Source organism: Salvelinus fontinalis, chromosome 6, assembly GCF_029448725.1.
Source record: "Salvelinus fontinalis isolate EN_2023a chromosome 6, ASM2944872v1, whole genome shotgun sequence".
Taxonomy (NCBI): Eukaryota; Metazoa; Chordata; class Actinopteri; order Salmoniformes; family Salmonidae; genus Salvelinus; species Salvelinus fontinalis.
Genome location: NC_074670.1, coordinates 27297113 through 27313445, shown reverse-complemented (window position 1 = coordinate 27313445; position 16333 = coordinate 27297113). Strand labels below are relative to the sequence as shown.

General features: G+C 42.1%; 1 protein-coding gene across 4 annotated transcripts in view; it reads left to right on the top strand.

Moving 5' to 3' along the window:
* The first annotated feature begins 2860 nt into the window (after positions 1–2860).
* Positions 2861–16333, top strand: part of LOC129857522 (platelet endothelial aggregation receptor 1-like) — a 41297-nt gene continuing 27824 nt past the window's right edge. For 2 of the 4 annotated variants that reach the window (XM_055925849.1, XM_055925846.1), the window contains exon 1: positions 6214–6305. In XM_055925849.1, coding sequence (XP_055781824.1) covers positions 6301–6305 — 5 coding nt within the window. In that variant the 5' untranslated portion in view covers positions 6214–6300. The other 2 variants (XM_055925848.1, XM_055925847.1) reach the window with 2 other exon arrangements.

The following is a 16333-nucleotide window of genomic DNA, read 5'->3' as shown; positions in this document are numbered from 1 at the left end:
AATCACTCTCCTTCTTTGTGGTCGAATAGCTCTTACACAGCCTGGAGGTGTTTTCCTGTTGAAAAACAAATGATAGTGGGACTAAGCGCAAACCAGATGGGATGGTGTATTGCTGCAGAATACTGTGGTAGCCAAGCTGTTTAAGTGTGGCTTGAATTCTGAATAAATCACAGACAGTGTCACCAGAAAAGCACTCCCACACCATCACACCTCCTCGTCCATGCTTCACGGTGGGAACCACACATGCAGAGATCATCCGTTCACCTACTCTGCATCTCACAAAGACATGGCGGTTGGAACCAAAAATCACAAATTTGGACTCATCAGACCAAAGGACAGATTTCCACCGGTCTAATGTCCATTGCTTGTGTTTCTTGGCCCAAGTAAGTCTCTTCTTCTGATTGGTGTCCTTTAGAAGTGGTTTCTTTGCAGAAATTTGACCATGAAGGCCTGATTCACGCATTCTCATCTGAACAGTTGATGTTGAGATGTGCCTGTTACTTGAACTCTGTGAAACATTTATTTTGGCTGCAATCTGAGGTGCAGTTAATTACCGATTTCTGAGGCTGGGAATGCTAATGAACTTGTCCTCTGCAGCAGAGGTAACTCTGGGTCTTCCTTCCCTCTGGCGGTCCTCATGTGAGCCAGTTTCTTCACAGTTTCTACATAGTTTTTGCGACTGCACTTGAAGAAACGTTCAAAGTTCTTGACATTTTCTGTATTGACTGACCCTCATGTCTTAAAGTAATGATGGGCTGTTGTTTCTCTTTGCTTGTTTGAGCTGTTCTTGCCATAATATGGACTTGGTCTTTTACCAAATGGGGCTATCTACTGTATACCACTCCTTTCTTGTCACAACACAACTGATTGGCTCAAACGCATTATTAAAGGAGGAAAGAAATTCCACAAATTCGCTTTTAACAAGGCACACCTGTTAATTGAAATGCATTCCAGGTGACTACCTCATGAAGCTGGTTAAGAGAATGCCAAGAGTGTGAAAAGCTGTCATCAGGGCAAGGGTGGCTATTTTGAAGAATCTCAAATATATTTGGATTTGTTTAACACATTTTTTGGTAACTACATGATAGCAAACCAGGTGGCACCATCAAACACAAACCATGTGTTTGATGTATTTGATACCATTCCACCTATTCCGCTCCAGTCCTTACCACAAGGCCATCCTCCCCAATCAAGATGCCACAAACCTCCTGTGTTGAAACTACAGTCATTTCAAACGAATGTGCCCTATATCCTCCGAACAGTGGACTCTTGATTAGCCTGTCACAGTTCTGACAGTGGGCCTACCTGCCCCCTTGTTCTTGCAAACCTGCCTCCTAGGGCCCCAATGGAGAAACCCCATGTTGGGACCCCAGAGAAAATTGCATTGTGATAATGTTTTCCTCAACAGCTGTTTACCCAACCTTTCCAACTTATACCCATCCTGTTTGTAAAAATGTTGCACGTTTCTTATAAATATGGAACCTATGGGAAGCTATCAAGACATTGTTTTACTTATCATGCTTTGAAAATGTCAATGATTCATAATTAATATTTTATCACAATATTTTAAAGCAGCAGCTTGCCACATGAGTAAGTCTATCATAATACACGAGGGGTCATATGAGATAATTTGTAATTTGTCTAATTCTATGATTTTCTGCAGGATATGAGCTCAATTGATTTTAATTTAGCTTTTGAGTTTGTGTAGAGACATAGGCTACAGTTCCATTCTAACTGCATCCCCAGGCTCAATTAGTGCACAGCCGGCAGGTGGATATGATTAGTTCCACCCTACAGAAGTCCACTCAGGCTTTGCCTCATAGGACCCTGGTTGGGTACTCCAGCCTACAGGAAACCATTTTATTTTTTCCGTGGGCTCTTGGTTTCCTCATGACAAGGATGTGTGCACCATTAACCCACCATGCAGTGCTGTTTATCTGTGTGAACACTCGGTGGTAGGAAAAACACACATCCTGAAGTCCCCAGTTATCATCACCAGCCTACTGTTTACCAGGAAACTCTTCTCTTGCTGCCTTACAGTCCCTATAAACCACCCAGACACACGGTTAGCACAGCAGTCGCAACATATATTGTGAGCCAGAAATACCCAATGTCAATAAAACGTGTCTGTCTGGTCATGTTTAACATCCCTGTCCTGAAACTCAGTGACCAACTGAGGAGGGGAAAAGCCCAAGGGGAAAGAAAGAAGAGGTAAAAATGTATTTTGTGCAGTATGCATATTATCATTTTTCAACAGGAGTACATTTACATGACTAAACCTTTACATCACCAGGCCTACTATGTTGAAGTATTGGTTCTGTACAGTGGTGGGAAATGATTTAAAGATGCCTTCATCAAACACTGAGTCTACATGATGTCACTGATGCACTCGGTCTGTCCTCCATATGAGCCAGTCGTAGCAAACTGGTGTTCTGTCTACCTAGCATGCAATTAGTTATTTTGTTTCCCATCAAATATTCATTGCCGATTGGTCCTTACTTACAATCTGAACCACAAATTCTTGATCATATCACCTCATCCACTTCTTCAGATCTTAAACTAGGCTAATGTAATGAATAGCGGTCATGTATGACAAAGTGTTGAATAAAACTCTAATGTGCACTTTGACGTGATCACCTACTGTATTAGTTCAATCTCACTGAAAATGTATCAACCATATACTTTAGTCCTTCAACAAGATAATAAATCAATTTGCCAATTTCGTTTTTGTTAATTGTGAAAAGTCTAATTGCAATCAAATGTTTACTATTCTATACTTGTATCTCTCTCGCTCTCTCTTCTCTCGTTCTTGTTTCCTGTTCACAGTTTTTCAGTTCGCTTCTTGCCTCTCCTCCTCTCAATCCACAATCTGCGACTACAGACCCTCCCCCGATTGATGCGGCTGAAACCAGTGCACTGAAGTTGTGAAATTATATTACTTCTCTTTCTTCACTGACTTCATCTGGAACAAATTTTCCACCGCTGGAAATGTGTTATAATATCTTGAGGTAGCCTACTTTGAGATCGCAAATACAGTGGATTAACAACAAATGCTTTTCACCCAGGTGAGTACAGAAAACATATGCGTTAAGAAAACAAACGATAATTTGTTTGATTATTGATTATTTGCAGATTATTCAAACTGTAGCGGTCATATTTAGATCTGTATGATTTTTTAAATTCTCTCCCGTACTGTTGTCTTGCTCTTTTCTCTGAAATACAGCACATACAGTAAGTAGTACATCCTGACATGCCTGCTTATTACCATGTATATTAGTAGATAGAAAATAACACGTGAATACTGCACATTTGTATTTGGAATGCTGTTTTTGTGAGTATTTCTTGTCATGAATGTTTGCTGGGCCATAGCCATATCCTCAATCTTCATGACTAAACCGGGTCAATTAATATTTTGTTAAAAGGATTAGCCTATAGTCTTGATATGCAAAACATGATCTGACTATCATAGAGTGCCATCTTAATGTGTATTGTTTGATCAGGCTTGCAGTTGATTGGTTTAGGGTTCAAGTTGTTTCAAAGACGGTGCCACTTGCCTGCCCCCCCCCCCCCCTTTCTGAAGTCAGGAGGGCAAGATATCATCCAAGATATCAACCTGCATATTGTTACAAATAAATTACGTTTTTCATCTTTATTACTGATGTTTATTTTCATCTTATCGAGTATAGTAACTCTAATTATATTAGCAATAAAGAATATAGGTGAAGTAATGTTACTGTAGCTTTACTAGTCCTAGTTCTTTGTTTTTTCAAGTCTTACTCTTAAATACCAGGTACAGTATAATGACTGTAATGACAAAACAGTAGAACTCAACTCATAACAGAGATGTGGGCTAGAACACACTCATTTTCATCCCCCCAGATTGGTTTATTGACTAGTCATTACTAGGACAGCTCTTGTCTAAAGCTGCTGTGCTACTATCTGTGACACACAAACCTTTGATGTGCAGGCAGTATGTCCTCCATTAGAGAATGGAGAGCAGAGGAAGTCAGTGGGAGTAGGTCGGTTTGGAGTAGGTCTGTTGTTGTTTCCTTACGCCAAACGGCCAGCCTCCGCCTCTGTTGTCTTTTCATTTTATTAAGCGCCTCTGGGGTATTCCAAGATCTTAATTGACCTTGAGGCCTATGTTGTGGCAAGGCAAGAGTCATGACTAATGGCAACGAAACGTGGAGATGGTGCGGTTGTCACTTCTCGCAGTATGCGACACATTGTGACACGGTCTGAGTGACTGAGTCAACTTTCAACACTCTTCCATGTGTAGTCTCTCAAGTTGGAAACATACCAAATAGGACAATCATAGGGAGTCCTCTGGTGGATCTGGCTCACCCAGTGGTTTTCATATCTATGTGGAGCACATTTCCTTTTTGGATGACACATATACAGTTGAAGTCGTAAGTTTACATACACTTAGGTTGGAGTCATTAAAACTCGTTTTTCAACCACTCCACAAATTTCTTATGAGCAAGCTATAGTTTCGGCAAGTTGGTTAGGACATCTACTTTGTGCATGACACAAGTAATGTTTCCAACAATTGTTTACAAACAGATTATTTAACTTATAATTCACTGTATTACAATTCCAGTGGGTCAGAAGTTTACATACACTAAGTTGACTGTGCCTTTAAACAGCTTGGAAAATTCCAGAAAATGATGTCATGGCTTTAGAAGCTTTTCATAGGCTAATTGACATAATTTGAGTCAATTGGAGGCGTACTTGTGGATGTATTTCAAGGACTACCTTCAAACTCAGTGCCTCTTTGCTTGACATCACGGGAAAATCAAAAGGAATCAGCCAAGGCCTTAGGAAAAAAATTGAAGACCTCCACAAGTCTGGTTCATCCTTCGGAGCAATTTCCAAACGCCTGAAGGTACCACGTTCATCTGTACAAACAATAGTACGGAGGTATTGGGACCACGCAGCCGTCATACAGCTCAGGAAGGAGACGCGTTCTGTCTCCTAGAGATGAATGTACTTTGGTGCGAAAATCCCAGAACAATAGCAAAGGACCTTGTGAAGATGCTGGAGGAAACAGGTACAAAAGTATCTATATCCACAGTAAAACGAGTCCTATATTGACATAACCTGAAAGGCCGCTCAGCAAGGAAGAAGCCACTACTCCAAAACAGCCATAAAAAAAGACAGACTATGGTTTGCAACAGTACATGGGGACAAAGAACATACTTTTTGGAGAAATGTCCTCTGGTCTGATGAAACAGAAATAGAACTGTTTGGCCATAATGACCATCGCTATGTTTGGAGGAAAAAGGGGTAGGCTTGCAAGTGAAAGAACACCATCCCAACCGTGAAGCACGGGGGTGGCAGCATCATGTTGTGGGGGTGCTTTGCTGCAGGAGGGACTGGTGAACTTCACAAAATAGATGGTATCATGAGGGAGGAAAATGATGTGGATATTTATTTTTTATTTTTATTTTTTAAATTTTATATCCTTTTCTCCCCAATTTTCGTGGTATCCAATCGCTAGTAATTACTATCTTGTCTCATCGCTACAACTCCCGTACGGGCTCGGGAGAGACGAAGGTCGAAAGCCATGCGTCCTCCGAAGCACAACCCAACCAAGCCGCACTGCTTCTTTAACACAGCGCGCCTCCAAGCCGCACCAATGTGTCGGAGGAAACACCGTGCACCTGGCCCCCTTGGTTAGCGCGCACTGCGCCCGGCCCGCCACAGGAGTCGCTGGAGCACGATGAGACAAGGATATCCCTACTGGCCAAACCCTCCCTAACCCGGACGACGGGTTAGGGAGGGTTTGGAAAACACATTGATATTTGTCTGTAGTATGCTGACCTCTTTACAAAAGTAGATACCCACTGGGCACAGACGTCAATTCAACATTTATTCCACGTTGGTTCAATGTCATTTCATTGAAATGACGTGGAAACATCATTAATTCAACCAGCGTGTGCCCAGTGGATAAATCGAGATTCAGTGTGGATTTTTCTGTCTGATGTCCATACATACTGCTCTGCATATCTAGAGTACACCTCCTGGATACGTGTCTGTTTGTCTACAGACTGTTACTGCCATCAGTGAGTACTGTATGAAGATTTGGTGATCTCTTTTCTGTCTGTGGTCTAACTACAGATTCCTCTCTTCAATCAAACAGCTGGAGTTTATCCATTGCTCTCCTCTGACTGGCCTTCAATGACCATCTGTTTCTCCATCCAAAAGGTGAAGTATGGAGGTCTGGTGAGCCATCGGACATGTTTTGATTTGGGATGACACTGGCCAGACAGAGCCGAGGTAGAAATAGAACGAGTAGAGATGAGGTAAATGTAGTTACAGTATATTTACTTCACGTTAATTTGATCTTCCAAATGGCAGAAACCCTCTGTTTATAAAGGTTTATTGTAACGCCACATAGTACACTGGGTCTCTATGTGTTTTCTTTTGAAAGCTATGGCTTTTCATGAAAGGTTTATACCAGGCCACACACCATTTGTGTGTTGTTATTGAGTTGAGATTGTAGTTGTAGTGGATCCTTGCTTGTTTTTTATCCAAACATGTCACTTTATGGACTCAAAACATTGTTTATATAGAAGGTGGATTAATGGTTGTACTGTACAGAGGGCCTGGGAGGTTCTTACGAGTTTTTTTTACATCGTAGTCTGGCAGATTTAGTGTTGTCAAATCTACACAGAAAACTCCCAGTTGATTAATAAACCTCCCAAGGATTTCTTGTGATTGTCAATATTAAAATGAATACTTGACTTGATTTGATGATTGATCAATCTTGTCTTTTCAGTCTTTTGTGCAGATAACTCCTCGTAATGGGAAACAGCATAAAGCAATGGCACGTTCAAAAGAAGGTGACAGAGATGTAATATTCCTACCACATGCTTGTATAAGTCTCTCAACCCCATATGCTCTGCAGCCGTGCAGATAATTTGGAGCAGATACGACTGCAGCCATGCAAGACGTGGTTTTGGACCGGTTTTGCTGTGGAACATGGACAGTTACTATAGGCTCTGGCTCAAATAAACTTTCATAAAGAACAGCTGGTTTGGATAGAGGATCGAGGGGGAGGGGACTGGAAAGGGCTAATGGAGTGACCACAGAGTACTTGTACTGTGGTGAGTGTCTTTGGAGCTGCTTGTGTTGTTGGTTGGTTGGGTGGGTGATGTTGGGTAGGGAGGGTGGTATTGTGGAGGGGTGGTGGAGACATGTGTAATTAAGATTTGGGGGCCTGTTCTGGTGCCTCTCGTTTCATGCGGTGTCTATAGAGGAAGGCTGTAACAAACAGAAACCTGAGCTGTAGAGAGAGGAAATGTATTCCCTTTAACGTCTCATTGCTTTCTCAGGCCGTCTTGAGAAAATGGTTGTGCTTTTTCCACTCTTCGTTTCTTTCAGCAGCTGGTGTGAGGTCATTTATGTAAATGAAGCAAGAGCCATTTATTTTCTCAACTGTTGGATAAGATGTCAGATTTATAATATAATGTGAATTCTGAATGCTAAAATAAATAACTGTTATGTCATGCTTGGCACCCCATTGACATGTATTGGTAGAGCGCCACTTGATGTTTTTCCCAGTTCCCGACCTACAGCCAACCCAGTCGTCCACCAGCTGTGTGGAGCAGTGACTCCATGGCTCTCCATCATGCATTTTATGAGATCCCCTCCCCTCACAAACATTTCCATTATTCAGGTCAGGTAATAAAAGGGAGAGTTAGTCACAGAGAAATGCAGAATGAGAGAGTATCCCTCGTCAACATCACCATTATTCAAAACAACAGTCTATGTTAGCATCCCAATGGATTTGCTCTTGGAAACTCTGGGTACAGCAATGCCAGTATTGGTATGATGGTGTTGGTAGAGGATAGTTTTTCTTTTACCTGCCAAAATCCCTCCTCAGCTGTGTTTACTTGTCAGAGGAAGGGAAGGTTGGGATGCAGACCTGGATTTACAGGCAAGATGTTTCCTATCCGCTTCCTATTGTTTGTCCTAGTTCTGTCTGCCTGCGCTCCACAGCGATGAGCGAGGGGAAGAGCTAGGAGAATGTAGACTTGTGGGGATTCGGGAGACTGGGATGTTTTAACTTAGTTTTCTTTTTTCACCATGGCAGATAAACAGAGCAGAACAAACAAACTATTTGCGTCAAGAGGCAGCTTGGCCCCTGTGTTTTATAAGAGGTGAGCGAGCACATGAGTTAGTAGAGTCAATATTGAGCCATCTTTTTTTAAATGGTCGAATGACCTATATGATCAAGATGACCCCATTTAAAGGATGCTTTTGAAGTAGTGCTGAAGGAAAGGAAGAAGCAGTAACACTTTTACAGTGTGTTAACTACAAGGAAATTACTTGATACCTACTCACAGCTATAGCCATTTATAGTTATTAGTTGTCAGGCTACCATTAGAGCATGCCGCATTTCCACTTCAACTTATGTAAAAAAATAAGTTCAGATCTCTACTGATTAGTTCCCACTTTGCACACAGAAAAATAAAGTGTTACATTTGTTTGCCGTTTCCTTGATTGGCGAAGATCATACCCAAAGAGGAAGGGATGCTCCTGGCCCCTCTCCTTCCTCGCCTGCCCCCCGTGTTATTTGCCCAGGACGTCCTGTGTGGTGGCGGTGGTGTGCATCTGGCCCTTGTCTCCAGGTTGCCCCCTGCCTTCCTGTTCTGTCGAGCAGTCCTGCAGGTGTGACACAAAACATTTGTTTTACCATATGATTACATTTTGCATGCATAATGACCACATGGCTGTATTTTCCTCTTACTCTTTGCTGAATTTATCGCTTTTATGTTTTGGAGCCGAAGTGAAATAAGTAACGCTGCCACCTATAGGTCTCAAAATAGGATACAGCACCACCGCTGTGAAAAGCATAGTCGCAAAGACAAAGGATAGGAACATTTCTAAGGGTTCACCTTCAGGGTAGCACACGTGGCTCAAGTTCTAAAGTGACAAAATAAAAAAACGAGTTTGGTCTTTAACTTCCAAAAGCTCAGAATGAGGGAGATATTTTGGTTCTGTGAAGAAAAAGCTGCGATAAAAGGATCACATTAATAAGAAGCAGATTTCCTCCTTCGCCCTCCAAAGGCAGCGCACCGAAGGCCAGAGGCAGGCCAGTAAATCTATTGGGTTTAAATGAGAGGAATTTACTGGCCCAGACTGAACTTCCTGGAAAAACAGAGAGGTAGTAGAGATAGAGAAAGAAAGAGACAAGTACCTTATGATATGCATCCCACTCTTAGTTCTTCCCCTGGTTGCTGTCCCATTGAGTTATTTTTGCTAGCATGTCACAGTACCTTTCTGATGTGCAGTCATTCAGCCATAATGCAGACAGAGGGACGAGTCTGTAGATGCACATCTGCCTGCACGTGTTTAGGTCTATGTCTCTTCATGCATTGTGCATAATGACCTAACCACATACCCTGCAGGCTTTTTACATTTAGGGGGTACATGAGGTAAATAAATGCCCAGATGGGACACCATTATTTCTCCCCAAACAGGAAATGATGCCCAGAACTCATCTTGTAAATTTAAAGAAGATGAACTACAACAACAGAGAAAAGATATACCAACAGCTACCCAAATATGGGTTCCAGCTCGTGCCTATCTCACTAACTGCAAATAAACTTGCCAGCCAGTTACATTAGAAGTGTTGTCTTAATCGAAAGCAGATGCTGCGTGGTCGTAGTCTGTTATCATAAATTGCTCTCAGTTTCATGGAACTGTGAAGTAAAAAAAATGTGAAGGCCCAGTGCAGTCAAACTTCTGTTTTGTATCGTATTGTACAAGAGCTGATGAAACTAACACTGTAAAAGTATGAACAAATGTGATCAGTGTTATTTCCTGATAGTTGCTGGTTGAAAATACAATATACACAGGACCTTCTAATTAGCAGGTTTGCATGGGAGGGAGTTTCGGCTTTCCATGGCGACATGGGGTAAATTGGTTAATAGACGAATAACAAAGAGCGTTCCAAACCACTCTGCCAATAACAAATAGTTTTCAGTTTTTCCCTTCCCACTCAGAGCCTTCCCAGACAGTCCTAGCAAATGTTTTGCTTGAGAGATAGTTTTTTGCTTAAATGCAATTTTGCCCATTTGAATGGAAATCTATTACAGTAAGGTACTTAATTGTTACCAAGAAATTATTTAATATGGATATAAAACGGGTTCATTAGGCCTTTAAAGCTAATGCCCATGGCATGAAATGTGTGGTGTTATTGAAGAGGACACTGAATCAGATATTCAACCATGTGATTCTGAAGGATCAGTGTATGTGACACTAAATGTGGAAAATCTTTGTTTATTCCTTGGGATGTCTTTAGTTTTTCTAAAGATCTGCATTGCACGGAAACCTATATATTAGGAATTACCATGCCTGTATCGTAGAAATACTTAAACTAAGGTATACTGTAATATCCAAATCTGTGTTAATGTACCTATCAGGGCCGCTGTGTGTCCTATTGAGACCATGGTCCCGTTTGCTTTAGTGTTAGCCAAGGCAGAGGGGGGTTGCTACCACATCCTGTCAGTGGAGAGGGGACTGCAGCTAAGATCTGGGACTAGTAGTAGGAAATCTGCATGGGATTCAACCAAGGGAAAGGGGATAGTGGCTAGAGATCGAAAGTGTGCCTGCACACACTTGCTGTGGGGGAGGGCATGTGAGGCCCTCCATGAAGTCACTGTTGGTCTCTGTGTGTGCACATCTGTGTTTATGTGGATGTTTGATGGAAGGTTTTTTGATGACCAGGCAATTTTTGCTGTCCACATCAGTTCAGCATTTCCTTTTGTTAGAGTACATTCTGCTTGGCTGTTTCCCTTAGTGAGAAAATACAGAACACAACATTATTGGAATACTGTAACAGTGCTGCTCTACGGCCAATGATTAATTGGGTATTGCTTGTCAGACCGCAAAATTGAGGAAGTAGGAGATGCAGAGAGTGTTTTTGAATTGGCCACTGCCAGTGTAGTAAATCCAGATGTGCACAGTTTCAGACTACAGTGTGGTTGTCACGTTCCTGACCTGTTTTCCTTGTTTTTGTATGTGTTTAGTTGGTCAGGGCGTGAGTTGGGGTGGGCATTCTATGTTATGTGTTTCTATGTTGGGTTAAATGTGTTGCCTGATATGGTTCTCAATTAGAGGCAGGTGTTTGACGTTTCCTCTGATTGAGAACCATATTAAGGTAGGCTGTTCTCACTGTTTGTTTGTGGGTGATTGTTCCTGTGTCTGTGTCTGTATGCACCACACGGGACTGTTTCGTGTTTTCGTTCGTTTGTGTAGTCTGTACCTGTTCGTGCGTTCTTCGTGTTTATGTAAGTTCTTGTTCAGGTCAGTCTACATCGTTTGTTATTTTGTAATCAATTCAAGTGTTCTTCGTCTGTCTGTAAATAAATTCATTCATGTATTCATCTACCGCTGCGTTTTGGTCCGATCCATGCTCCTCCTCGTCTGAGGAGGAGAACGAATTTGACGACCGTTACAGTGGTCATAAAACAGGCATGACTTTTCTAGACTTGGGTGATCATAAGGAGGAGGATTGATTTCGTAACAAAACTGATGTGCCTGTAGAAAAACCAAGCATCATTTGAGGACCATAGAAGCAGGTCAAGATAACATTATTACTCTCTTTTGGTCTTATCTTTTGACATAAAGGTTGAATTAGTGGCCAGTTGATGAACTTAGACACAAGTGCTTTTGTCGGGTGGTTTTTGTTTTCTGATGATCCACTTAAGATTTCAAAGGCTTGTGACCTCTTGGCCTTGTTGTGTATGTTGGAAGAACCCAGAAGAAAACAAACATGGATGAATAGCTGAGTGTTATGTCTGGCAGTGTCATGAGAAGATCAGCCGAGGACGATACACATCATCTAGAATACTTCACAAGAGGTTCCCACAATACTCTGGTCCCAAAACAAGACAGAAGTTGAGTTGAAGAGTCATGAAGAAAAAGAGCATGGAGAATCAAATAATGATTGAGGAAACTAGATTGACGGTGTCGTGTAAATGTTAGAAAAATAGATATGATGTGGGACACATCAGAGTGGTAGAGGATATTTTCGAATAATAATGAAAGACTGCAATCTGCAGTGTCAAGCTCAAATTGGCGGTGGGTTTGTCACTGGCTGTCCATCCCGTGTGTTTTTGTAAGTATTTTAAGCTGTTCTTTGTCTATGCTTGACGTCCGGCCTTGTGTATACAACAATCACTTGTGTTTATAAAGTACCATAAGCATTCTTTATGATGAAGTCCACTTTTGTTTATGGAATTACATACATTTATACACTACCGTTCAAAAGTTTGGGGTCACTTAAAAATGTCCTTGTTTTTGAAAGAAAAGCTATTTTCTGTCCATTAAAATAACATCAAATTGATCAGAAATACAGTGTAGACATTGTTCATGTTGTAAATGACTATTGTAGCTGGAAACAGCAGATTTTTTATGGAATATCTACGTAGGCGTACAGAGGCCCATTATCAGCAACCATCACTCCCGTGTTCCAATGGCACGTTGTGTTAGCTAATCCAAGTTTATAATTTTAAAAGGCTAATTGATCATTAGTGTAACGATGTGCGCTGAGAGTCGGGAAGCAAGTTCAGGGAGTGAGTGTTTTACTAAATAAATTAAACATAATACAAAACAAGAAACACGAACAACGCACAGACAAGAAACAGAAACAATGACACCTGGGGAAGGAACCAAAGGGAGTGACATATATAGGGCAGGTAATCAAGGAAGTGAGTCCAGGTGAGTGATGACGCGCAGGTGCGTGTAACGATTGTGACAGAGGTGCGCCATAATGAGCAGCCTGGTGACCTAGAGGCCGGAGAGGGAGCACACGTGACAATTAGAAAACCCTTTTTCAATTATGTTAGCATAACTATAACTGACCTTTAGAGTAGTTGAGTATGTGGAGCATCAGCATTTGTTGGTTCGATTACAGGCTCAAAATGGTCAGAAACAAAGTACTTTCTTCTGAAACTCATCAGTCTATTCTTGTTCTGAGAAATGAAGGCTATTCCATGCGAGAAATTTACAAGAAACTGAAGATCTCGTACAGCGCTGTGTACTACTCCCGGCCTCCCGGGTGGCGCAGTGGTCTAGGGCACTGCATCGCAGTGCTAGCTGCGCCACCAGAGTCTCTGGGTTCGCGCCCAGGCTCTGTCGCAGCCGGCCGCAACCGGGAGGTCCGTGGGGCGACGCACAATTGGCATAGCGTCGTCCGGGTTAGGGAGGGTTTGGCCGGTAGGGATATCCTTGTCTCAGTATGTAAAAATGTAATAAAATGTATGCACTCTACTGTAAGTCGCTCTGGATAAGAGCGTCTGCTAAATGACTAACATCTAAATGTAAATGTACTCCCTTCACAGAACAGCGCAAACTGGCTCTAACCAGAATAGAAAGAGGAGGGGGAGGCCCCGGTGCACAACTGAGCAAGAGAACAAGTACATTAGAGTGTTTAGTTTGAGAAACAGACCCCTCACAAGTCCTCAACTGGCAGCTTCATTAAATAGTACCCGCAAAACACCAGTCTCAATGTCAACAGTGAAGAGGCAACTCCGGGATGCTGGCCTTCTAGTCAGAGTTGCAAAGAAAAAGCCATATCGCAGACTGGCCAATAAAAATAAAAGATTAAGATGGGCAAAAGAACACAGACACTGGACAGAGGAACACTGCCTATAAGGCCAGCACCCCGGAGTCGCCTCTTTACTGTTGACGTTGAGACTGGTGTTTTGCGGGTACCTTTATTGCTTCTTTAATCAGCACAACAGTTTTCAGCTGTGCTAACATAACTGCAAAAGGGTTTTCTAATGATCAATTAGCCTTTTAAAATGACAAACTTGGATTAGCTAACACAACGTGCCATTGGGACACAGGAGTGATGGTTGCTGATAAGGGGCCTCTGTACGCCTATGTAGATATTCCATAAAAAATCTGCTGTTTCCAGCTACAATAGTGATTTACAACATGAACAATGTCTACACTCAATTTTATGTTATTTTAATGGACAGAAAATGTGCTTTTCTTTCAAAAACAAGGACATTTCTAAGTGAACCCAAATTTTTGAACGGTAGTGCATGAGTAGTCCGACATCATGAGGAGGGGGATGTGTAGAGGTATGACTGATATCTGACTTTATAACCCTTTTTCTCGTACACACCTTACAGACTCATATCTCTTCACTGTCAGGCGCCAAGGCCTTTTTCACTGTCAGGCGCCAAGGCCTTTTTCACTGTCAGGCGCCAAGGCCTTTTTCACTGTCAGGCGCCAAGGCCTTTTTCTAACTTTCATCCAATGACTTGGATGAGCATCATGATCATGGCATCATGTGTGAAGTGATTCAAGGGGTAGTATAACAATAGGATTGTGGGGTCCAGGGCACCACAGGGTGACTCACAGAGACCTTCAGACTATAGGGAACTTCCTGTTGTAATGTCACCACCATATTGTAGTAGCAGAGCGGATTTTACTACGGGGTATGGCAGGAAGAGCAAAGGAAGGGGTAGTTCTGAACAAGCAAGCTACTGATGATGATTCATGCTGCAACACCAGAAAAATCAACATTCCTGTGAATGTTTCACTGGTCATGATTATCAGGATGTCTAGAAGTCATAACACAAATTGTGTAATTGTGAAAATCTCAAATTTTGTAGTAATTTATTGTTTCGTAATTCAAGACCTGTATGTCAGGATGTTACAGTATTTATTGAGGGTAATTATGGTAAATATTAATCTACAGCTGAGGATTCGGTTATGAATGGGGTTGTACCATTAGTGAATTGTTCTTTTATACCAACTAAACTATACTAAACAGCTTGTCTCCAGCATGGAGGTTCATTCAATATGAAAGCTCACTGTACACGCATGTGGTCTCTAGAATAATACCACTTGATTCTATGGTAATTACATATGGTCTCTAAAATAATATCACTTTATTCTATGGTAATTACATGTTCAGAATCCTGAACTGTTACTGCAGCCTTCTAAGCGATGGTCTCACGATAATGCCAACGGTGTGGTCTTTCTACCGTGTTCTTCAAGCCTGTGTTTTCTGCTTATGGTTTGTGGAAAGGCTTTCTTTTTTACAAGAAGCCCAAGTGTCTCTGCACACATTATTATCCCCAGTACATTACGGCGCGTATAATTACTGCTCTGTATGGTCATGTCCCTCCAAAACCTCAGCCAGGGCCTCCATTTTAGGTTTTCCACCATTTCATATAGTTAAGCTTGCATATAAAATACTATTAATACCCTGAACAGTGCTTTTTAAAAACTGAAAAACAACCGACACTTCGGTTAAATCCCTGAGGTGAGTGTTTTGGGGTGTACTGAACATGTACATATGCATGTGTTTTTATTCTGGCTAGAGTACTCTGCAGTGTTTGTGTTTGTGAGGACCCCTACACTTTCTCTGACCGACGAAACCACAGTCACTCTGCCTGTGGTTATGGTCTGGAGTGTGCCAGCCCTAGAGGTAGTTTACACTGTGTGGCTAGCTGGTTGCAGACGAGAACACACAAGCCCTCACTGTGGAGCAATGCCGCAGGGATGGACTCAACTTGGCCAAACGCCCAACACAACAAGAGAGAATATGTTCCCAGAGTGTCAGTACAACACGTTTCAATTGGCCAGGCATTGATAACAACCTTATCTATAAGATGACGCCGAAGAGGATGGCTGACGTTTTACATGGACATCAGAACAGAGATTACTCACCACAAACTGGAAGAAGCTTTTTCCTTTAATGAGTCCGATGAGAAGGATATACTGCTTTCCCAGGAGCAACAGGCCCAAATCCCCGTCATTTGCGTGAAGAAAAGACAGAGGAAAAGAGGGCGCAGGCTGGGCTGCCTTCGGAGAATCCGTAGGCGAGCGAGTAAACTCCCACTGCCATCCGTTCTACTTGCTAACATGCAATCATTGGAAAATAAAATTGATGACCTATGATTACGATTATCCTACCAACGACATTAAAAACGGTAATATCTTATGTTTCACAGAGTCGTAGCTGAACGACGTCACGGATAATATAGAGCTGGCGGGATTTTCCATGCACCGGCAGAACAGAGAAGAAGCTACGTTTGGTAAGACGAGGAGTGGGGGTGTGTGTCTTTTTGTCAATAACAGCTGGTGCGCGATGTCTAATATTAAAGAAGTCTCGAGGTATTGCTCGCCTGAGTACCTTATGATAAGCTGTAGACCATACTATCTACCAAGAGAGTTCTCATCTATATTATTCGTAGCCATCTATTTACCACCACAGACCGATGCTGGCAAGACCGCACTCAACCAACTCTATAAGGGCGTAAGCGAACAAGAAAACGCTCATCCAGAAGCGGCGCTCCTA